General features: G+C 38.3%; 1 protein-coding gene across 4 annotated transcripts in view; it reads right to left on the reverse strand.

Moving 5' to 3' along the window:
• Positions 1-4,833: 4,833 nt before the first annotated feature.
• The window catches only part of HTR2A (5-hydroxytryptamine receptor 2A), a 112,236-nt gene continuing 93,059 nt past the window's right edge, over positions 4,834-24,010 (reverse strand). Inside the window, exons 4-5 of one of the 4 annotated variants that reach the window (XM_036250011.1) lie at positions 9,049-9,595; positions 4,834-5,028 (exon numbers count right to left, since the gene is read on the reverse strand). In XM_036250011.1, coding sequence (XP_036105904.1) covers positions 4,929-5,028; positions 9,049-9,595 — 647 coding nt within the window. In that variant the 3' untranslated portion in view covers positions 4,834-4,928. Of the gene's footprint in view, positions 5,149-8,444; positions 9,596-24,010 lie in introns of those variants that run through there. The other 3 variants (XM_036250012.1, XM_036250010.1, XM_036250013.1) reach the window with 3 other exon arrangements.

Raw genomic sequence — 24,010 nt, forward strand, 5'->3', positions numbered from 1 at the left:
CTATGTTGACTTCATTTCCATTTTTTTGGATATTCTTTTTTTATGTATCCCTATTGTGAATGTAGAATTTTAAGAGTGGAGCTTAGAGATAGTGATATTAAACATTCTAATTTTCACTTTTTCCCTCTTAAAACAAATTTCCAAATTATATATTCATAACACTTTTGCCAATCACTTACGTGAATTTCTTTTCACCAGGGTCTACTGTGGCTGAAACATCAGCCTCAGGGTGCGGGCAATGCCTCTGGGGGCACCTATCAGCTGTAGCCTCTCAAGGAACCTCATTGGGTAGGTATGCTAATTTATCCACGATTAATTAGGCTAACTTGTGACAAAGCCAGTGGGCTCAACACAACAAACATAAATTTTATAAAGAGGACTGGATAATTTCCCAAAAACGTCTTACTTTTAAAAAAGTAATTTCGTCCCCAGATTTCTCATACTTAATGTCTTAGGTATAACATACACATAATAGACCCTCACTAACAAAGCTGTTGAGAGAATACATGAGTTTGTTGCACTGGTCTCAACATGATTTGAATATATTTTTGGTTATATGACCAAATAATTATATGGACCATAAACCAATGTGCCCTTTTTAGATTTATTTTTTGTATAAAAGGAGAAAACATGAGGTTGGGGGGTGTGAGGCCTGAATTCCATGGCTGATTCTGATGCTGCTAGGCCAGGTGACCTAGGATACTTTCTCTAAATTTCTCTAAATCTCTAGCCCTTCATCACCCCTCTGGTAAGTGAGGAACCTGGTCGAGATGGTTTCTAAACTCCTCTAGCTCTTCAATTTACTGAGTATGTCTCTTTTTGTTCCCTCCATTTCAATAGTTTAGATCTACCACTCAGGCTAACTAAATAGAACTCATACAGAGAATTGGGTTCAATAAGTAGAACTCGTGCAAAGAACTTACCCTCACGTATTAGGAAGTAAAGGGCTGCTTAGGTCTTCTCGCAGCTCCAGGAGCAACAATAATGGCTACTGTAACTATCTCAGCGGGGCTGGAAGGGATTATCTGTAGCAGGCTTCTGAGTTCTTAAAATGACTTTAAATGCTTTAATGCTTCTGATTTGATTCTACATGAAATGTATGTGCTGGTCATAGGGTCTCAGGAATAAGTTTAGATGTGATTGCATAATATAAATGTTTGTTTATATAAAAATTGTTACTAATCATAATAATACCACTTTCTATTGAGGAAGCATATTGATTTTTGAGACCACAATTAATCATCATCTGGGTAAGATCTCAACCAGGTGCCTTTGGCCCAATCTTGATCTTTGTTGCATATGTGGTGAAGGTTCCAAGCCACCTCTGAATTCTAGTGTAATTGAGTCTTTGTCTGTAGTATCGATAACATACCCTTCAGCAGACTTTACTTCTTCCCTAGTTATGTCTGCTTCCTTAGATCACTTCACACATGAACAACTTGTACCCAGGGTTATGTCTCGACTCTGCACTTGGGGTCACCCCAACTAAGACCAGATCATCTAAATGATGGCATTCTATTATTGTTCAATATCTGAAATACATTTAGGACAGGAAGTACACATTGTGCTCTTCTCTAGAAGCCAGAGTAAACACCCTTTAAGATCTAAGACTTTCTGATGATTAGTGATGATGAGCACTTCTTCATATGTCTCTTGGCCATTTGTATGTCCTGTTTGGAGAGGTGTCTATTTAGTTCCTCTGCCCATTTTTTTTTTTTTTTATCCTTACCCGAGGACAGTTTTTCATTTTGTTTTTTTGTTTAGATAGAGTGGGAAGAAGAGAGAGAGAGAGAGAAACATCGACGTGAAAGGGACACATCGAGTGGCTGCCACCCACACAACCCAACCAGGGCCGGGGACAAACTGCAACCGGGGTACATGCCCTTAGCGGGAACCGAACCCGGGTCTCTCTGGACCTCAGGCCGATGCTCTAACCACTGAGCCAAACTGGCCAGGCCTCTGCCCATTTTTTAATTGGATTCTTTGTCTTCCTTTTGTGGAGTTGTATGAGCACTCTATATGTATTGCAAATTAACCCCTTATCTGATATATCATTGGCAATTATGCTCTCCCATACAGTGGGTTGCCTTTCCGTTTTGATGATTGTATCTTTTGCTGTGCAGAAGCTTTTGAGTTTGATGTCGTCCTATGTGTTCATTTTCTTCTTTGTTTCTATTGCCTTAGGTGATGTGTCAGTAAAAATTCTGCTGCGTATGATGTCTGAAATTTTGTTGCCTACAGTCTCTTCTAGGATTTTTATGGATTCATGAGTTACATTTAAGTCTTTTATCCATTTTGAGTTTATTCTCGTGTAGGGTGTAAGTTGATGGTCTAGTTTCATTTTTCTGCAAGTAGCTGTCCAATTTTCCCAGCACCTTTTATTAAAGAGGCTGTCCTTACGCCACTGTATGCTCTTGCCACCTTTGTCAAATATTAATTGAGCATATTGCCTTGGGTCCATTTCTGGGTTCTCTGTTCTGTTCCACTGGTCTATATGCCTGTTCTTGTGCCAGTACCAGGCTGTTTTGATTACAGTGGCTTTGTAGTATAACCTGAAATCTGGTTTTGTGATCCCACCTACTTTGTTCTTCCTTTTCAAGATTGCTGTGGCTATTTGAGGCCTTTTTTTGGTTCCATATGAACTCATCATCACTAATCATCAGAGAGATGCAAATTAAAACAACAATGAGGTATCACCTCACACCTGTCCGAATGGCCGCCATCAACAAATCATCAAACAACAAGTGTTGGCGAGGGTGTGGAGAAAAGGGGACTCTAGTGCACTGCTGGTGGGAATGCAGACTGGTGCAGCCACTTTGGAAAACAATATGGTGTTACCTCAAAAAATTAAAAATTGAATTTCTGTTTGACCCTGTGATCCCACTTCTAGGAATATACCCTAAGAAGCCTAAAACACCAATTCGAAAGAATATATGTACCCCCATGTTTGTAGCAGCACTATTTACAATCGCTAAGATCTGGAAACAGCCCAAGTGTCCATCAGTAGATGAATGGATCAAAAAGCAGTGGTACATGTATACAATGGAGTACTATGCAGCTGTAAGAAAGAAAGATCTCTTATCCTTTGAGACTACATGGAGGGACCTGGAAAGTATCATCCTAAGTGAAACAAGCCAAACAGAGAAAGACAAGTTTCATATGATCTCACTTATTTGTGGAATATAATGAACATAACAGTCTGAGGAATGGGGTAGTCCCACAGACGTGGAAGTGGGGTACAGACTGACAATCCCCTAAAGAGGGGGGTGGTGGGGGAGAGATAATCCACAGAAGTTATATGCATGTATGCATGAACAGTGGACATGGACAACAAACTGGGGAAAGGGCAGGGAGGGAGGGGGAGGGGGGAATCAGTGGGGGAAAAAGGAGGAACATCTGTAACACAAATTAATTAATAATAATAAGAAAAGGTAAGATTTAAGACTTTCAACAAATCACTATTTCGAATTCGAAATCTAGCTCGGCTCAGGGACTTGACTCAGGGGACAGGGAGAGTACTTACTCTCAGGAAGCCCGGGCGCTTCAACAGAGCAGCCAGCCCAACTGTGCCAAAGAGAGGCCAGCAGCGCGATGCTACTGTGGGGATCACTTATATCCACACCTGACTCTTGGTCTCATATGGAAGAAACTGCTCAGGTCATTAACATTTTTTTTTCCTCTTAAGATTCCCATATGAAAGTGAAAGCTCTCATTTATTTGCGATCCATCTAAAGAATTTAAGAGAATGTGAGCGTTGTTGAGTTCCCGAATATTCTTTCCACATGAAGCTGTGTCTTTGTTCATATGATTGACTGGATTCCTTAACATGCAGATAAGCATAGACCTAGAGACCCCACAAAGATTACTGAGTTTGAGGGAGAAGAGACTTTGCCTTGTCCGGGCAGGACAGCGCAGTGGCCGAGACCCAGGATTCCTGCCTCAGTCGTCTGCTGTGATGCGTGCTCACAGCAACCCGAGGCGCCAGCTGGCCTGACAGCGTCCCTGATGTGCTGGCTCAGGTAGACACCCTGATGTTAAGCATCAAAAAGGTGGAAGAGCACTAGGATCGGTGTGTATACCATTGAGGGAAAACAGGGAAACCATTGGTTTTTGCAAGGCACCTGCAAAAATAATAAAAAAATTAACAAAGAAGTTTTGTCTTATTGCATATTTACTGGGGCAAATATCCATAGTCTATAAAACTTGAGAAAGAGCTTAGTAATATTATTATTACTAAGAGCTTAGAACATTATTATTAATATTCTCAGTTTAGAATAAAATCCACAGATATTTCTTTCAAAATCATTATTATTGTAAACTAAAATTCAATGTTAAATTCTAAAAGATTATATAAATTATGTAGTGTCTGAGGTACTTGATTTTTTTCCCTGTGGATTATTTGCACCATACCAGGAGAACACTTCAAGCCCCCAAATCTCTTTCTCACTTGCCTCCCTGGTGCCTAAAAGTTTTGCCTTTGGGATTATCATTGTGGCGAACAGCTATAGGGATCTCAGTCATAGACAATGATTTATCAGCTTGAATTACTTATTCGTGCTCCAGCAGAGAAGAAACCTGAGGGAATGGGACATAAAATCAATATGTTTTGATGGAAGCAGAAGAAAAAAGGACCCAGGAAAGGAACTCTACATCACAGCAAGGACAGAGCAGAAACAAACGTTTTTAGAAATGAAAAGCATCCACAAAGAGGATAGTAGACTCTGTTGGATAATAATATTGCCTATCTCATAATTTTTGTCTAGAATTTGCTCTGATGGCTAATAATATATAGATATTTTTGTTTTTAATAACACATTTGTAACATTTGCAGAGTGTTTTACAAGTTAACAAGCTTGGTCATAACCATGATCTCATTTAAGTGACTTTGTTAGCCAGAACAGTGACAATAAAATCAAGGCACAGAGTTATTAAGCGACTTGTCCAGGTTTACGAACCAGCGAGCAGGACAGCGAAGAAAGGGACGGGCACGCGTGGATTCTGAACCCAGGCTCCTTCTCCTCTCCTGGCCTGCGTAGGAAGACAGTTATGGTTCAGAGTCAGGTAACCCAGGCCTGGACTTGCCGCATTTCTTGCCGGCTGTGTGACCTTGGGCATGTTACTAAGTGCCCTGAATCTCAGCTTCTTCATCTGTGGAAGAGAGGGAATAACAATAGCTACCTTGTGGACTTGATGTGAGGGTTCTGTCAGGTGAAGCAAGCAAGCAACCAGCTTAATGTCTGGACATGGCGGGTAATTACTACATAGAGCAAAAACACATAAAAAAGAACCTACTATTCCTAGTTCATAGAATTTTCCTATATTTAAAGGTGAAATGACCCATGAGGGCAACGTTCCAGTTTATTCAATGATACAGTGTCTTCTTGATTTACTTTAATTCTTGAAACTAGCTCTTGTGAAAATGTGAGTGTGAATACACTGAGCATGTCTTAGGGTACACCTGTGCAAATGTATTCACAGGTGCATGTGTGCCTGTCTGTGGGCACAGCAGCAGCTGGTTGTCTGTCTTCCTAGGCCTTGTGGATCCAGACATAGTGATCAAACATGGAACGTTTATCTGCTGAAGATAAATGGAAACTAGATCATAGGCTCTATCTCAGCCAGGTGGGTCCTAGCTCTGTGACTGAGCTCCAGAAACACAGGCTTTGTGCTCTCAAAGTATTTCAGTGGTACTTGGAGTTCCCAACCTGGAAGGTTTTGAGCAACTGTCTTCAGTAGACACAACTATGGACTCATAAAATTGCATTAATTTTTTAGTATACTTTATTTACAATTATTCATTCTTGAAATCTTTTAGATTTGATTAAAATAATTACATAAAATAATCTTAACTTTTTATTACATATGACACAGAATAATTTAACACTTTATAAATATGTTTCATTGATGCACAAATGGGAGAAGCACCCTTTGCCAAAGCAGCACAGTAACTTAGTTCCATTTGGCTATGGCAGCACTTTAAAAAATGACCACGAGATGGCGCTGTGGCTAAGCGATTAAGTATGTTTTAAACTGAGTTTTCCCTAATTATGTTATTTAATCTTTCTTGAAATATAGAATAATATACTATCCAACTTAAGGTTGGTCACTCTATTTAAATAGTATTGACTAGGACTGAGTTTTTAAAGTAGAGCTCCATTAATCATTCAAGGACTGCGTTTTACTGGGGTGAGAGGTGTATTTAAAAAGCCTTAGTAGTCAGAACAAAGGGCCGGAAGGTATCTTTCTTTTTATTTTTTTAATCCTCACCTGAGGACATTTTCCCATTTATCTTCAGATAGAGGGAGAGGGAGAGAGAGCGAGAGCGAGAGCGAGAGCGAGAGAGAAACATCAATGCAAGAGACACATTGATTGGCTTCTCCCACAGGACCCTGTCTGGCGATGAACTTCAAGTGTGGTACGCGCCCTTGGCCGAATCAAATCCCAGACTGCTTGGTCTGCAGCCGACTGTCATCACCAAGCCAAACCGGCCAGGGTAGAAGGTATCATTTTATTTAAGATCAATCAACTATATTGGAAGACCATTGTTTTCCCAATCATCATAGAATTGTGTTACAGTCTTCCCATAAAATTAGGTCAACTTCCAGTTTATTTAAAGAACTGATACTTATTACATTTTAATCTGCTTTGACAGCAATGGAAAGTCATAGAAACATTAGAACATGAATTCACATTAAAATCAAAATGACATAAACATGCACACATATGTACATACTAAGTGTTTCCATTAATGACTCTTACTTTTCCTCCATATAAATGTATAAATATCAAATAAAGTGCATGAGAACAGGTCTGTACATATATGCAGATATATGTTTCTCTATTATATACACTTGAATAGATACATATGGGGAGGAAAACATACACATTTGCAATATATATATATAGTCAAAAGACATCTGTCAGGCAGTATTTTCGTTCATTCTGATCAAGATTGAGTATATGGGTAGAATCTGTAATCTCTAATATATAATGAAATTTTCAAAGTTATAAACTAAGGCAAAATGCATAAGACCAGAGACTTTTTAACACTTTTATTTTTATGTTAGTATGGTATAATCATTAAAGTAGTTCAGATCAAATACAACCTTGATACTAGCAATTTATCATAAATTCTAGCTTTGAATGAAATACCTTTTAATGTATCTATACAGACATAATTATGATAGCCCTAATGCATTTCCACATGACACAGTGGCACCTCCCATGTTCTTTAGTTTTCAAATCCATAATTTTTTTTTTCCAAATGGCTTACAGCAAACAACTATTTCTCATTCAATAGAAAATATAATATTACTGCTTTTTAAAAATTAAGGGGTTCGGTGTCAATGGGTAATAAACGAGTTAGTTTTTAGGGAAGTGGAATAAATATTTTCCTCAAAACTTTGGTAGTCATAGGTTGGGTCCAGGTTGAAGCACATATTTCTAAACTAAGTATAAAATTTGACCTCAAGAGATATTTTCCCTTTCCTGTTAGGTTGATATGCATCAGGAAAATTATTGAGAAAACTACCCTCAGAAACACACCACTTTCTGAACCAGGTAAAAAAAGAAATAAATTTAATTGATTCTCAAAATAAGTTTGTTAATATTTTTGACAAGAATCATTATAATTAGGCCATGTTCTTGAAAGGCAAAGATCTTATTTTAATTATTTTCATACCCTTAGTACCTAGGATATTTCCTCCTAGGTAATATATATTCGTAGATGATTATGAAACCAAAGCTGAACAGTAAATAATATAGACAATTGCTTTGAAAGCATTAGTTTGCCTGACTGATGGAGGGGTGGCCATAGGAAAGTTGTCTGCATCTTACAGAGAAGTCCGAACACTCTATTGCTGTCGGTAGCCAAAAACCTGAGTTTACTCCTCAGTCCTGACAGTTACATCGATATTGGTGGCTCAAAGACAGCATGCACAATGCAGTCAGGGAGAGTCACCAACCACCTCTGTGGCGCTGCGGAGGAGAAGCAATTTCCAGAAATGTATTTGGTAATGTTAAATGATCCTTTGGATAGGACAGCTAGGGGAGCAAACCCGAAACAAGGTCACATTTTAAATGCAGAGTAAAGCACAAGTGGTAGAAGAAAAGCAGCAATAGTTATGAAATAACACTTAAAATCTTATTCACTTCTGAGAAGAATTAACCTGAAATGCAGCAAACGCCAGCAACGTGATTATTTCAAAATGGCATCTATGCAAAAGCAGGACGGGAAAGTTGTCAAGTGTTTCATTTGATTATCTTAGCAATACTGACTTCATAGCACTGTTCTTGGTGACTTATTTCTGTTGTTGTTCCAAACACATATCATGGTAAGTTTTAAAGAGAATTTTTCTTTAAGAGGCCATAGTATTCAATCAACTTTTCACTATTATAGCTATTTTTATTTACAGCAGTAGGTAACCAACTCATGCCATCAATTAACAACATAATAGCAAGGTTTCCACTTGAAAACAGAAGTTAATTTAGATTTATGTGTAGCCTCATTATAATTATCCAATAAAAACTAATTATTTTAAATACATATCATTTACAATGTTAAAAATAAGTATCATAAAGCTCCCAGCTGAAATGCTGTCAGACATGTTTGAAGTGCACATTTGTGGCCTTTAACCCTGCTTTTAACTGATGGAATAAAACGAGGCATCAGATACCATTGTTGGTTCCACTGGACCCGCCTAATATTTTCCAGTCTCTCTATTCTCTCCTCTTCATTTTTTCCAGTGGTGAAAACTTGTTCAGTGCCCTCCACGGTTGCCATGGCAACTAGTCTCTCACACACAGCTAACCTTTTCATTTACTGTGCTGATACTGTCTGTAGGGGCATCTTCTGAATTTTGTTTTCCTAGAGGCACCATAGTGCAGTCCTTACCCGCCGTCTTGGCATCTTTCTTTGAATTCTTTTTACGTCCTTTTTGTAGTTGACTAGATTTGTAGGCCAAGGCTGGGATAGTGTTCACTAAAATTAACTGCAAGGGTTTTTTATTTTCCTTGTACTGACACTGAATATACCGCGAAAAGGCTGACCTGTAGGTCTTGTTGAACAGTGTGTACACCAGCGGGTTCACTGCGGAGGAGAGGTAACCGATCCACACGAACACGTTGAGCAGGGCTCCGAGGACGTCCTCGTTGCAGGATTCTTTGCAGATGACAGCCATTATGTTCGTGATGAAGAAGGGGCACCACATCACCACGAACAGAAAGAAGACGATGCCCAGCACCTTGCAAGCCTTCTGCTCATTGCTGATGGACTGCATAGTCCTCCTGCCGTAGGACCCTGGCTCCCTGTGGATTGACCGCTGGAAGAGCTTTTCTGAAGACTGGGAACTCTGAGGAAGGAAGCCGAAAGAAGCTAATTTGGCCCGTGTGCCAAGATCACTCACACACAAATTAGCTTCCTTCTGGAGTGACTTGATCGTTAGAAAGTAGGTGATCACCATGATCGTTAAGGGGATGAAAAATGACACGAAGGAGCCGATCAGGACAAAGTTATCGTCAGCAATTAAGCAACTCCCTTCCTTAAAGACCTTGGAATCATCCTGTAGCCCGAAGACTGGTATTGGCATGGATATACCTGGAAGTGGACAGAAAATGAAACATCATTAGGAAACTGAGTACATGAAGGCAAGAGCATCGACACTTAATGGTGGCCGTGCAAAGTGTTTCACATCAATGTTACATAAAAGCTTAACACATACTTGCAGTGACAATTTAAAATTCCCTTGGAATTACTTCCCCTGGACTGATAATTCTCTTAATTACTTTACATCCACATTGTTTAAAAGCTTAACATATACTTTCAAAGAAAATTTAAATTCCTCTCGAACTTAGTTATTATATGGTAATGGTATATTATATATACTATAATATGTAGTTGCAACATTTAATTATATTATATAGTTAACTATTAATTATAATATAATAATTTATAATATATTGACTATATATAATATATAGTTCCTTATACTTGTATGTCATATTGCCCTATATAATCCTTTACTTATAAATAAGTACAATAAATCTAGCTTTAATATTTTATGCTATATTTTTCTGATCATATTATACTTATTAATGAAAGAAAATACAGAGAAAGAGAAACAAAATTTGAAATGACCAATAATGTCACCACCCAGAAATAATCACCATTAACAACATAATTCTATTTTACTGTATTTTAATTTTTTTTATGCCACTGGTTTATTTACAAACACATCTAATATGTTGAGTTCAGTAGTTTGATCCATTTTTCAAAGAGATTGTACTTGTTAAAATGCTCCTCTTTATATCTCTTCTATGGATTAACTAAAACATCCTTATTTCTTAAGCAGTTAGTATCTCACTACAAAGACACACTATGCACACACTTCATAAACATATTTTCTTTTTAGAAAATTTGAAAAATACAAAAAAGTAACAATGAATAAAGAAAATTAATATGTATTCTTTCCAGCCAGGGATATACATTTTGTGTAGTTTTGTCTTCTATTTACATGCATGTGTAAATATATATGTATACACAGTACCTTATGTACAATTTTAGATTTTCTTATTTCATTTAATATTTTTAAAGTGTTTTTTGAAAAATATGATTTTCTAATGTGAGTTTAAAGTAACTTTAATAAATTTACTCTTTTTTGAAAAGCTTTTTATCATAGAAAAATTTTAGTATATGGCAAATCAAAATAAAATATAGCACAACAAGACCATCACCCTGCCTGGTTGGTGTGGCTCAGTTTTTGAGTGTTGACCCATGCACTAAGAGTACTGTGGTTTGATTCCTGGTCTGGGCATATGCCCAAGTTGTGGGCTCAATCCCCGGTGGGAGACATGCAGGAGCTGGCCAATCAATGTTCTCTCTCATCGATGTTTCTATTTCTCTCTCCCTCTTCTCTCCTCTCTCTAAAATCAATAAAGAAAAAAAAAATAATTAAAAAAAAAGACCATCACCCAACTTGAACAATGACCAACTTAAGAACAATTCTATTTTACTCATACCCCTGCTGGCTGCAGTCTCTCCCATGTTATTTTGAACTGAATCCCAGACTTCATATAATTTCATCTCTAAGTAATTTATTTATTAAAACATTTTTTTGTCTTTATTGATTTTACAAAGAAAGGAAGGGAGAGGGAGAGAGAGATAGAAACATGGATGAGAGAGAATATTGATTGGCTGCCTCCTGTATGCCCCCCCACTGGGGATCGGGCCCGCACTCTGGGCAAGTGCCCTGACTAGGAATCGAACCAGTGACCTCTTAGTGCATGGGTCAACACTCAACCACTGAGCCACACCAGCCAGGCCTCTAAATCATTTATTTTACACACACACACACACACACACACACACACACTTTACAAAACTCTAATATCGTCACAATACCATACTCACTTCTAAACAGACATTTAATATTTTCTTAATATAATTAAATACAGAGTCAGGGAGATTCAAAAATGGTGGCAGAGTGAGTGGAAGCTACACAGACCATCTCCCGGGACCAAATTGAAATTACAAGTATAATAAAGACAAACTATTGGAAAAAAACAACAAAAATCACCTGGAGAGGACCAATATAACCACAATCAGAAAGATGACATAAAATCCAGCCTGGTAGGAACTGCAGAGGCATGAGAGTATGGGCTGGGAGCCGATGGACAGCAGTTGTTTTAGCTGTGAGCAGCTCCCTTGGGGTTAAAATTCCAAGCCAGCTCCACAGTGCAGAGGGCTGGGACAGAGCTGCAGCCACTCACCTTGGGCTCTGGCAGAGGGAGGGTAAACTGGACTGGAGCTGTGTGGACAGACTTGGGAGCCTGGAGAGCTTGGAGAGCTGGGACAGCAGTGGGAGTTTTCTGCTGAGTCATTCCCTCACAGGGCAGGAGCCATCTTGCTCAAAGAGCCCCTTCCCTGAGCCCCAGGGAGAAGCAACAAACCCATCCTCGGGAATTTAATACCACCCAGCCAGAGGAGAGAAATTCAAATTGAGGCTCATTAACAGCCAGCAAGCATCTGCCCACCCTTTGGAAATCCTATTACCCTGAACAACTGAGAGATTTTTTTAATTCAGTTGAGGGCTACAACCCAAGGCTCATCAAGTAACCGAGACTAATAACCTGCAGGCAAAAAGCTACAAGATAACTGAATCTTTCCTGGGTTTGCAGATCTAACCAGAAAAGTAAGACTTGACAGTGGTGTTTAAGATGGGTCCTCCCTCAATCAACCAAACCCAGTAGAGGGAGCCACAACCAGTGGAACACAAACACCCACAGGGAAAATTGGGCAGGCTCCAAAACCCAATAAGAGAGCCAAAATGGTGAAACAAAAAAATAAATCCCAAATGAAAGAACAAGATAATTCGACAGAAGATGAAATAAATGAAAGGGAATTGAACAAGCTATCAGAGGGAGAGTTCAGAGTAATAATCATGAGGAAGCTCAACAGCATGAGCAGAGATATAGAAGCACTGAAAACCAACCAAGTGGAAATGAAGAATGACATAGGAGAGCCCTGGCCAGTTTGGCTCAGCAGTTAGAGCGTTGGCCTGCGGTCCAGAGAGACCTGGGTTTGGTTCCCGCTAAGGGCACGTAACTCAGTTGCAGTTTGTCCCTGGCCCTGATTGGGTTGTGCGAGTGGCAACCACTCGATGTGTCTCTTTCGCATTGATGTTTCCCTCTCTCTCTCTCTCCCACTCTATCTGAACAACAACAACAACAAAAAATGTCCTTGGGTGAAGATAAATATATGTGTGTATATATATATATATATATATATATATATATAATGACATAGCAGAAATAAAGAACACATTGGAAGGAATAACTAGGAGAGTACAGGAGGCTGAGGATCACATCAGTGAATTAGAAGACAGGATAGAAAACATCACCCAATCAGAGAACCAAAAAGAAAACACAATGAAAAAAACAGGAGGACAGCCTAAGAGAATTGTGGGACAATATGAAAACTAACAACACTGGCATTATAGAAATTCCAGAAAAAGAAGAAGACAATTAGCAAGGGTTAGAGAATATATTTGAAGAAATAGTGACAGAAAACTTTCCTAACTTGGTGAAGGAAATAGGCATACAAGTTTAAGAAGCACAGCGAGCCCCAGGTAAGAAGAACCCAAATAGGCCCACACCAAGACACATAATAATTAAAAGGCCAAAAATTAAATACAAGGAGAGAATCCTAAAGGCAGCAAGAGATAAGCAACAGGTTACCTACAAAGGAACCCCCATAAGGCTATCAGCTGACTTCTGCACAGAAACACAGGAAACAAGGGAATGGCATGAAGTAATCAAGGTCATGAAAAACAAGGATCTGAATCCAAGACTACTCTACCCAGCAAGGCTATCATTCGAAATACAAGGTGAAGTAAAGAGCTTCCCAGAGAAAAAAAGGCTATGGGAATATATTAGTACCAAACCAGCACTGCAAGAAATGTTAAAAGGACTGCTATTACTAGTAGAAGAAATAGGAAGAAAAATATAACCACAATAAACAAAATGGCAATAAATAAGTACATATCAATAATAACTTTAAGTGTAAGTGGATTAAATGTGCTGATCAAAAGACAGAGTAGCTGATTGGATAAGAAAGCATGACTTGTATATGTGTTGTTCACAAGAGACCCACCTCACAACAAAAGACTCACATAGGTTGAAAGTGAAGGGATGGAAAAAAACCTTTCAAGCAAATGAAAAGGAAAAAAGAGCTGGGGTAGCAATACTCATATCTGATAAAATAGATTTCAAAATGAAGGCCATAACTAGAGACAAAGAAGGCCACTACATAGTATTGAAAAGATCTATCCAACAGGCAGATATAACCTTGGTAAACATATATGCACCCAATATAGGAACACCAAAATATATTTAAAAAATTTCTGGTGGACTTCAAAGGAGAAATCGACAGCAACACAATCATAGCAGGGGACTTCAACACCTCGCTGACATCACTGGATAGATCCTCTAGAGGCTAGACAAAAAGTTAACAAGGATACAGAGATGCTAAAAGATGTGCAAGATCAAATGGATTTAATAGATATGTACAGAGAATTAGACCCCTAAACTGCATAATTCACATTCTTCTCAAGTGCACATGGGACATTCTCAAAGATAGATCACATGTTAGGACACAAACGAAGTCTCTACAAGTTCAAGAAGATTGAAATCATATCAAGCATATTCTCAGATTACAATGGCATAAAATAAAAAATCATTTACAACAAAAACACAAAAAAGCAGGTAAACACACGGAGGTTAATTAGCATGTTATTAAACAATGAATGGGTTACCAAGGAGATCAACAAAGAAATTGAAAACTTCCTGAAAACCAATGAAAATGAACAAACAACAACACAAAATCTATGGGATGCAGCAAAAGCAGCCCTGAGAGGGAAGTTCATAGCACTATAGACCTACCTCAGGAAACAAGAAAAATTCCTAATTGACTAACCTCACAAATTAAAGAACTAGAAGACAAACAAACAAACAAACAAACAAACAAAAAACCCAGAGCAAATGGAAGGAAGGAAATAGTAAAGATCAGAGCAGAAATAAACAACATAGAGACTAAAAAACCAATTCAAAAGATTAATGAAACAAAGAGCTGGTTCTTTGAAAAGATAAACAAGATTGATGGACCCTTAGCTAGACTCACCAAGAAACAAAGAGAGAGATCCAATAAACAAAATCAGAAATGAAAGAGGAGAGGTAACAACTGACACCACAGTAATACAAGAGATCGTTAACAAATACTATGAACAATTATATGGCAACAAATTGGACAATCTAAGTGAAATGGAAAAATATCTAGAAACACATCGTCTCCCAAAACTGAACCGGGAAGAAATAGAAAACTTGAACAGACCAATAACATCTAAAAAATTGAAGGTGTAATCAAGAACTTCCCAGCAAACAAAAGCCTGGGCCTGGACAGCTTTATAGGGTAATTTTACCAAACATTCAAAGAAGAACTAACACCCATTCTCCTCAAACTATTCCAAAAAATTTAAGAACAAGGAAGACTTCCAAACTTGTGGTATGAGGCCAGCATAATTCTAATTACAAAACCAGATAAAGGCACTACAAAGAAAGAAAACTACAGGCCAATATCCCTGATGAACATATATGCTAAAATCCTTAACAAAATATTAGCAAATTGGATCCAGCAATACATTAAAAAAATTATTCACCATGACTAAGTGGGATTCATGCTAGGGATGCAAGGCTTGTACAATATTCGCAAATCAATAAATGTGATACACCACATAAACAAAAACCATATGATCATATCAATAGATGCTGAAAAAGCATTTGACAAAATCCAGCACCCAATTCTGACAAAAACACTCAGCAATGTGAGAATAGAAAGATCCTATCTCGACATAATATAGGCCATATATGAAAAACCTACATCATGCTTAATGGGCAAAAACTAAAAGCATTTCCTTTAAGGACTGGAACAAGACAGGGATTCCCACTCTTGCCACTCTTATTTAACATAGTACTGGAAGACTTAGCCACAGCAATCAGACAGGAAGGAAAAATAAAAGGGATCCAAATTGGAAAGGAGGAATTGAAACTGTCATTATTTTCAGATGACATGATATTGTACATAGAAAATTGGACAGCTACATGCAAAAAATGAAACTAGACCACCAGCTTACACCATACACAAGAATAAACTCAAAATGGATAAAAGACTTAAATGTGACTCGTGAATCTATAAAAATCCTAGAAGAAAATGTAGGCAACAAAATTTCGGACATCACATGCAGCAGAATTTTCACTGATGCAATGCCTAAGGCAAGAGAAAGGAAAAAATTAATTCATGGGACTACATCAAACTAAAAAGTTTCTTCATAGCAAAAGAAACAACCATCAAAATGGAAAGGCAACCCACTGTATGGGAGAACATCATTGCCAATGATATATCAGATAAGGGGTTAATTTCCAATATATAGAGAGTGCTCATACAACTCAACACAAGGAAGACAAAGAACCCAATTAAAAAATGGGCAGAGGAGCTGAATAGACACCTCTCCAAACAGGACATACAAATGGCCAAGAGACATATGAAAAAAATGTTCAACATCACTAATCATCAGAGAAATGCAAATAAAAATGACTATGAGATATCACCTCACACCTGTCAGAATGGCTGCCATCAACAAATCAGCAAACAACAAGTGTTGGCGAGGGTGTGGAGAAAAGGGGACTCTAGTACACTGCTGGTGGGAATGCAGACTGGTGCAGCCACTATGGAAAACAATATGGTGTTTCCTCAAAAAATTAAAAATAGAACGGTCATTTGACCCAGTGATCCCACTTCTAGAAATTTATCCTGAGAAGCCTGAAACACCAATCAGAAAGAATATGTACCCCTATGTTCATAGCAGCACTATTTATAGTTGCTAAGATCTGGAAGCAGCCCAAGTGTCCATAAGTAGATGAGTGGATAACAAAGCTATGGTACATATACACAATGTAACATTATGCATCTGTAAGAAAGAAAGATCTCGTATCCTTTGAGATGATTTGGAGAGTCCTGGAGAGTAATATGCTAAGCAATATAAGCCAATCAGAGAAAGATAAATATCACATGATCTCATTTATTTGTGATATATAATGAACAGAAAAAGCTGATGATCAAAACAGACCCACAGACTTAGAAAGGAGTATGGTTCAGACTGACAAACCTCAGAGGAGAGGGATGGGGGGGAGGGATGAGAAAAACCAAAAAACTTATATGCACACAGACAATGCTTGGTGGAGGGCAGGATAGGGAGGAGGGTGTCTGTGGGGAAATAGGAGAAACATCTGTAACAAAAACAATAAAAAAAATGCTAAATGGTAACAGAAAAAAATATATAGAGTCAGTCTTCAAATTACCTATTTTCCTGTAAGGGCATTTATATCTTTAGCAGTAGGATGTATATAAGGGTGTATTATAAGCAGCCACAGACTTTTATTGACAAATACTAGAGTTAGGTACACAACGAGACAATACATAGGAACTTGAGCCCGTGGTCAGTTGCTCTGTCACTCAAATTTGGGGAACCTCCCTCAGGGACAGGGGTAGGCAGAGGAGGAAGCAGAGCAAGTGAGACAACCTTTCCTCTCATCTTGCTAATTTCTCCCTCATGATGTAGGACTGTTTCAAAGGGAGATTCAGCTGGTCACCACCACCATTGTGTAGTTTTGGGGGAGTCGGAGGATCTTCCTCTATTGGCCTGGGAAAGGCCAAGGCAATCATGTGACTGCCACAAAGGAAGGATCCGAATGATGGGGAAGAAGACACATGAATGAAATATTCAGTATAACTTAGTTTACAGATGTTTCCGTTGTGAAAGGGTAGACGCCATAAAGGCACACACCATGGGAGGAAGTATGAACATTTCTTTCTAGTACCTGCCCAGGTTTTCAGCTCCCTCACAACTACCTGACAGGGAGTGTCACTGCTGCTGAACACCCTATAGAGGCTAATAAGTGTCACAATCCAGTCAACGACACAGGTTCATTCCAGAGTTGGGCTACTACTTGCTTGACTCTTTCTATCCATCTGGAAAACCCTCCTTTGAGGATCTATACTCTAATTTGTGCATACTCAGAACAGAGCTAGGCTCCATCCAACCACAGATCCGACTGTCCTAACCTCACATCACCTCACACTGGCCATCCTTGCCAGGAGAGGATATTAACTTCAGTTAAAGTAATGCTTAACACAAACTTTTCTCAGTAACATTTTTTCAGCATCTTCATGGATTTAATGGACATTTGTCACTTGTCCATGCAAGACCGTCCCAATGTCCTTGGGAGGTGGAGATAAAGGACACTGGAATGGCTCTTCAGGACACTTTGTGTGGTTAATGACTCTTCATTTCCTTCATTTTTCTCTGTCACTGGCCTGCTGTTGGGAACGTTCCTTGGGCCAAGAAGAGATGAAGAACGACGGCTCCTAGAGGAATGTCCTCTGAAACTCTTGATGCATACCAGTTTTGTTTAGACCTCAGAAAACTCTTATTTTATTTTTTCAATTACAGTTTACATTCAATATTATTTTGTATTAGTTTCAGGTGTACAGCATAGTACTTAGACAGTCATATACTTTACAAAGTGTTCCCCCCTCGTAAGTCTAATACCCACCTGGCACCATACATAGTTGTTAGAATATTAATGACTCTGTTCCTTATGCTATACTTTATCTCCCCATGACTATTTTGTGACTACTGATTTGTATTTCTCAATTCCTTCACCTTTTTCACCCAGCCCCTCAATCCCCCGCCCCTCTGGCAACCATCAGTCTGTTCTCTGTATCTGTGAGTCTGCTTCAATTTTGTTTGTTCATTTGCTTTGTTCATTAGATTCCACATATAAGTGACCGACTTATTTCACATAGCATAATACCGTCTAGGTCCATCCATGTTGTCACAAATGGTAAGATTTCATTTTCTCAGATTTAAACAATTTTATACTAATTAATTATACTTTGTAGTTCATCTTTAATTTAACATATAATTTTAATTTTTTTAATCCTCATCTGAGGACATTTTTCCATTTTTTATTCAGATAGAGTGGGATGGAGAGAAAGGAAGAGAGAGAAAGAGAGAGAGAGAAACATCATCGTGAAAGGACACACCGAGTGGCTGCCTCCCGCATGACCCAACCAGGGCCGGGGACAATCTGCAACCGAGGTATGAGCCCTTAGAGGGACCGAACCTGGGTCTCTCTGGACTCTAACTGATGAGCCAAATTGGCCAGGGCTTAATATATAATTTTAAATATTTTAGAGGATAAATAACATTTTTAGAAAATACATTAGAATATTTAATTCTCCAAATTTTGTAGCTGTTTTAATTTACATATTTGATGGAATATATTCAAATTGGCTACATTATGAATACAATCACATTTTAAATATTTTAGATAATTTCTGTGACTAAAACACAAATTAAGTGAATATTTCGTTTATAATAATAAAGATCAATGAAAATAAATTTTATAGAATAAACTAAGACCCATGTATTATTTTATATTATCAGTCATCCTAAATCATCAGAATATCTAGACATGCATGATAATTGTTTAATCAATTCACATTTTGCCAATTTAAAGTCTTACATTTTTTAAATTAATTTTTAATTAATTAAATTTTGTTATAGATGTTTCTTCTCCCTCCCCCATTGACACCCTCCTCCTTGCTCCTGTCCCCCCTTCACAGTATTGTTGTCTATTGGTTATGCATATGTACATATAAGTTCTTTGGTCTATCATTCTTTTTTTTTTAATGGCTGAGTAATATTCCCTTGTACACACATACCACAACATTTTTATTCACTGGTCTATTGATGGGCACTTAGGTTGCTTCCATATCTTGGCTATTGTGAATAACACTGCAATGAACATACGAGTGGCCTTCAGGGAACTCTTGATCATGAAAGTGAAGACATGGTTTCTGAGAAGAATATTTTGTTTTCTAAGTGTTTGAACATGTAACTGTTAAAGGAGTTTCCATCACTCATCTATAAGATCTTTGTTTCACAGTGTAGTTGTTCATTGATTAAAATGGATGATTTAGAGTGAGACAGACTTGGATTTGAGTCTTGACCCTGGCTTTTTGCTCCTTGGCCAGTTACTTCACCCCAGTAGGCCTCAGCATCTCATCTATAATATGGGGATGGCACCCACATGTGTCCACAGAGGTGGGGAGGTTCCACTAATCAAATGCGCAGACCTAGGACAGTGCTTAGTCCAGAGTGAACAGTCTCCCAATGAGAGTAGCTTTCTCTTCAGAATTGTTCAGATTGAATATATTAACTTCATTTCTTTCTTTAGTTTCATTCTATTTTCCTTTGTCTGTCCATACTAGACTTTAATATATAATAGATCTTCTTAAACCAAAAGAAGCTAAAAAGCATTTTGGTTATTGACTATGTAGGTAATAATGATGTAATTATTAACTTCTGCCAGTGTGACAGAGGGACTCAATTAATTTAATTTTGTATAGCTTTAACTGTTGATTGCTTTCCTAATGTGATAAATTACAGCCATTACCATTAGTCATGATACACATAAACACAGTATCAGCTGTTCAAAAAAGATGTATTATTTTGTCATTAAACTCTTGGGTGTGCACCTTGAGAATTTTTTGCCCTATTTGCTTGTGACCTGGTGATTGTTATAAGTGGCAATTCTCCATTAACCAGAATATGTGATTACGTAAAATACCAAATTCTTCAATCATTTGGAATCCAGATGAGTGTTGTTGTTTGGGGAGAATGAACACACACACACTCACACGCATGCCCTTCCAGAATGGCTCACCTTCTGTGGCCAGGGGGCGAAAGGCTGAGGAGCCGTCTCAGTGCAGTAGAGGTCCCCCCAGCTTAGCTGCCTGGGGTGAAGAACCACGTTAAAGTGGACGCTGCAAGAGGGCACAGGCAGGCTGTCTAGAAGGAGGACCTTGATTTGGAGGGGAGAACCAACTGATTAGGTCTTTAAATGGCCCATTCCTCTTCACATATAACAAAAATATCCTAAATACTGTCATAAACCATTCTTATTCAGTGTTGTCCTCATAGTAGGGGTCAGCAAGGGGTTGTGAAAAGAATAGAAAGTTAAAGCAATACTCTGTAAAAGAGGGGAAGGAATTTTACATCAAGAAACTAGAATGCCTAGTTGGCTTTGTTGGTACAATAAGCAGTTCAAAAACATGCTCCCATTGAGAGGTGACGGCTCTGGCTCGTATACAAGGCTGCAGTCATAACCATTTCCACTGCATTAATTTTCTGGCTGCTTTCTTTGATAATAGTGGCTTTTGGAGACCTGACATCTCCTCTCACTTAAAATTTCTGCATATAAAGCATTTTCCTTTATGAAAAAACAGAAAGTAGCTTAAACTATGTGACTCTGCATTTTGTTTAATATATTTTTTTCTGAGGAGTGGAAAACAGCAATCAAAATTCAATATCTGTAGTGAACCCTCCATGCACATTTTTATTTCTTTTTATTACAACTCAGACAATGAAATGAATGGGAGACACTGGCACCAGAAATACACAGACTTTGGCTGGTGTCTTTCTTTGAGGGTGGCCCTGCGTGCTCTGCACAGACGTCTGCACCTCCGGTTACCATTTTACTGCAGGCTGGGAAAGTGGACACTGCTGACGCACTGGCTGAGAAAGACGAGCTTTATTCCTAACCCTGGATTTCTACACTTTCATATTTTGGGACTGAAAGTCCCTCTGATGGCAGTGTTCCCTTGGAAATAAGAAGGCTGCTTTACTAGGTAGCACTCTGTCCCCAGGGCCTCAGGTCTCGTAGGAGGCGGAAAGGAAAAGACACAAATAACTCAGGGCTCTTGTGAAAGAACAAACTTTGGTTCATAGGTTTCATTTCCTCTGGAACTACTACCTTTACTTTGCATCTTAACTCATGCTGAATTATCCAGGTGATAAGAATAGATTTACTAGCAGTATGACAGAAAGCACTCCAAGTGAATACTGCAGGAGAAACATTGTACTGCGGGGAGAGAGGGTTTGAATAATAGGGCACCTGGGGCTGGGACTCACCACCTTCGGATGCAGACTGTAGAGCTCCAGTGTTGCTGAACCCCTCGCAAGCTGTGGTCTGCTGATGAGGCAGGTGCATGTGGAAGTGAGCGCCATGTGAGCATGACAATTATCCGACAATGTATGTTTCCTAGATCAATTCCGGATGTTTCTAATCATAATCATACATTTTCAAAGTACTTTTATCTATATTCATTTACTCTCAGTTAATTTTTATTTTTTTTATTTTATTTAAAATTTTTTATTAATTTGTTTTTGTTACAGATGTTTCTCCTTTTTTCCCCATTGACACCCTCCTCCTCATCCCCCAACGCCGTACCCGACGTTGTTGTCCATGTCCATCGGATATGGGTACATGCATATAAGTTCTGTGGTTTCTCTCTCCCCTTCTCCCACTACCCCCTCTTCTGAGGGTTGTCAGTCTGTACCCTACTGCCACGTCTCTGGGTTTACCCCATTCCTCAGACTGTGATGTTCATTATATTCCACATATAAGTGAGATCATGTGGTATTTGTCTTTTTTTGCTTGGCTTGTTTCACTTAGGATGATACTTTCCAGGTTCCTCCATGTCGTCTCAAAGGATAAGAGATCTTTCTTTGTTACAGCTGCACAGTATTCCATTTTGTATATGTACCACTGCTTTTTTTATCCATTCATCTACTGATGGACATTGGGCTGTTTCTGATCTTAGTTATTGTAAATACCACTGGTATAAAAACGGGAGTACATATATTCCTTGTGATAGGTGTTTCAGGCTTCTTAGGGTATATTCCTAGAAGTGGGATCACTGGGTCAAATGGCAATTCAATTTTAAACTTTTTGAGGTAACATCATAGTGTTTTCCATAGTGGCTGCACCAGTCTGCATTCCCACCAGCAGTGCACTAGAGTCCCCTTTTCTCCACACCCTCACCAACACTTGTTTGAGGATTTGTTGATGGCGGCCATTCTGGCAGGCGTGAGGTGATACCTCATTGTTGTTTTAATTTGCAACTCTCTGATGATTAGTGATGTTGAGCATTTCTTCATGTCTCTTGGCCATTTATATGTCCTGTTTGGAGAAGTGTCTATTCAGCTCCTATGCCCATTTTTTAAATTGGCTTTGTTTTCTTCCTTTTGTTGAGTTGTATGAGTACTCCATATATTTTAGAAATTAACCCCTTATCTGATATATCATTAGCAGTTATGCTCTCCCATACAGTGGGTTGCCTTTCCATTTTGATGATTGTATCTTTTGCTGTGCAGAAGCTTTTTAGTTTGATGTAGTCCCATGTGTTAATTTTTTCCTTTGTTTCTGTTACCTTAGGTGATGTATCAGTAAAAATTCTCCTGTGTATGATGTCTGAAATTTTCTTGCCTACAGTTTATACTATGATTTTTATGGATTCATGAGTCACATTTAAGTCTTTTATCCATTTTGAGTTTATTCTAGTGTATGGTGTACATTGATGGTCTAGTTTCATTTTTTTTGGGTGTAGCTGTCCAATTTTTCCAACACCATTTATTAAAGAGTCTGTCTTTACTCCATTGTATGCTCTTGCCACCTTTATCAAATATTAATTGAACATAATGTCTTGGGTCCATTTCTGGATTCTCTTTTCTGTTCCGCTGGTCTATATGCCTGTTCTTGTGCCAGTATCAGGCTGTTTTGATTACAGTAGCTTTGTAATATAACCTGATATCCGGTATAGTGATCCTTCCTATTTTGTCCTTGTTTTTCAAGATCGGTGTGGCTATTCGGGGTCTTTTTTGGTTCCATATGAACGTTTGAGGTATTTGTTCTAGTTCTGTAAAATATGTTATTGGTATTTTGATGGGGATTGCATTGAATCTATAGATTTCTTTGGGTAGTATGGACATTTTAATGATGTTAATTCTTCCAATCAATGAACAGGGTATGTGCGTCCACTTTTTTATATCTTCCTCTATCTCTTTTTTCAATGTCCTATAGTTTTCTGCAAATAGGTCCTTTACCTCTTTGGTTAAGTTTATTCCTAGGTACCTTAATCTTTGTGCCATGATGGTAAATGGAATTATTTTTTAGTTTCTCTTTCTGTGAGTTCATCATTGGTATACAAGAATGCCATCGATTTCTTGACATTGATTTTGTATCCTGCTACTTTGCCAAATTCATTTATGTCTAGTAAAATTTTGATGGAGTCTTTAGGATTTTCTACGTATAATATTATGTCATCTGTGAATAATGACAGTTTCACTTCCCCCTTTCCAATGTGGATCTTTTTTATTTTTTCTTCATGTCTTATTACTGTGGCTAAGACTTCCAGTACTATGTTAAATAAGAGTGGTGAAAGTGGACGTCCTTGTCTTGTTCCTGTTCTTAAGGGAAATGATTTTAGTTTTTGCCCATTGAGTATGTTGGCTGTAGGTCTTATATATATGACCTTTATTATGTCAAGATATGA

This window comes from Molossus molossus, unplaced genomic scaffold, assembly GCF_014108415.1.
Source record: "Molossus molossus isolate mMolMol1 unplaced genomic scaffold, mMolMol1.p scaffold_m16_p_9, whole genome shotgun sequence".
Taxonomy (NCBI): Eukaryota; Metazoa; Chordata; class Mammalia; order Chiroptera; family Molossidae; genus Molossus; species Molossus molossus.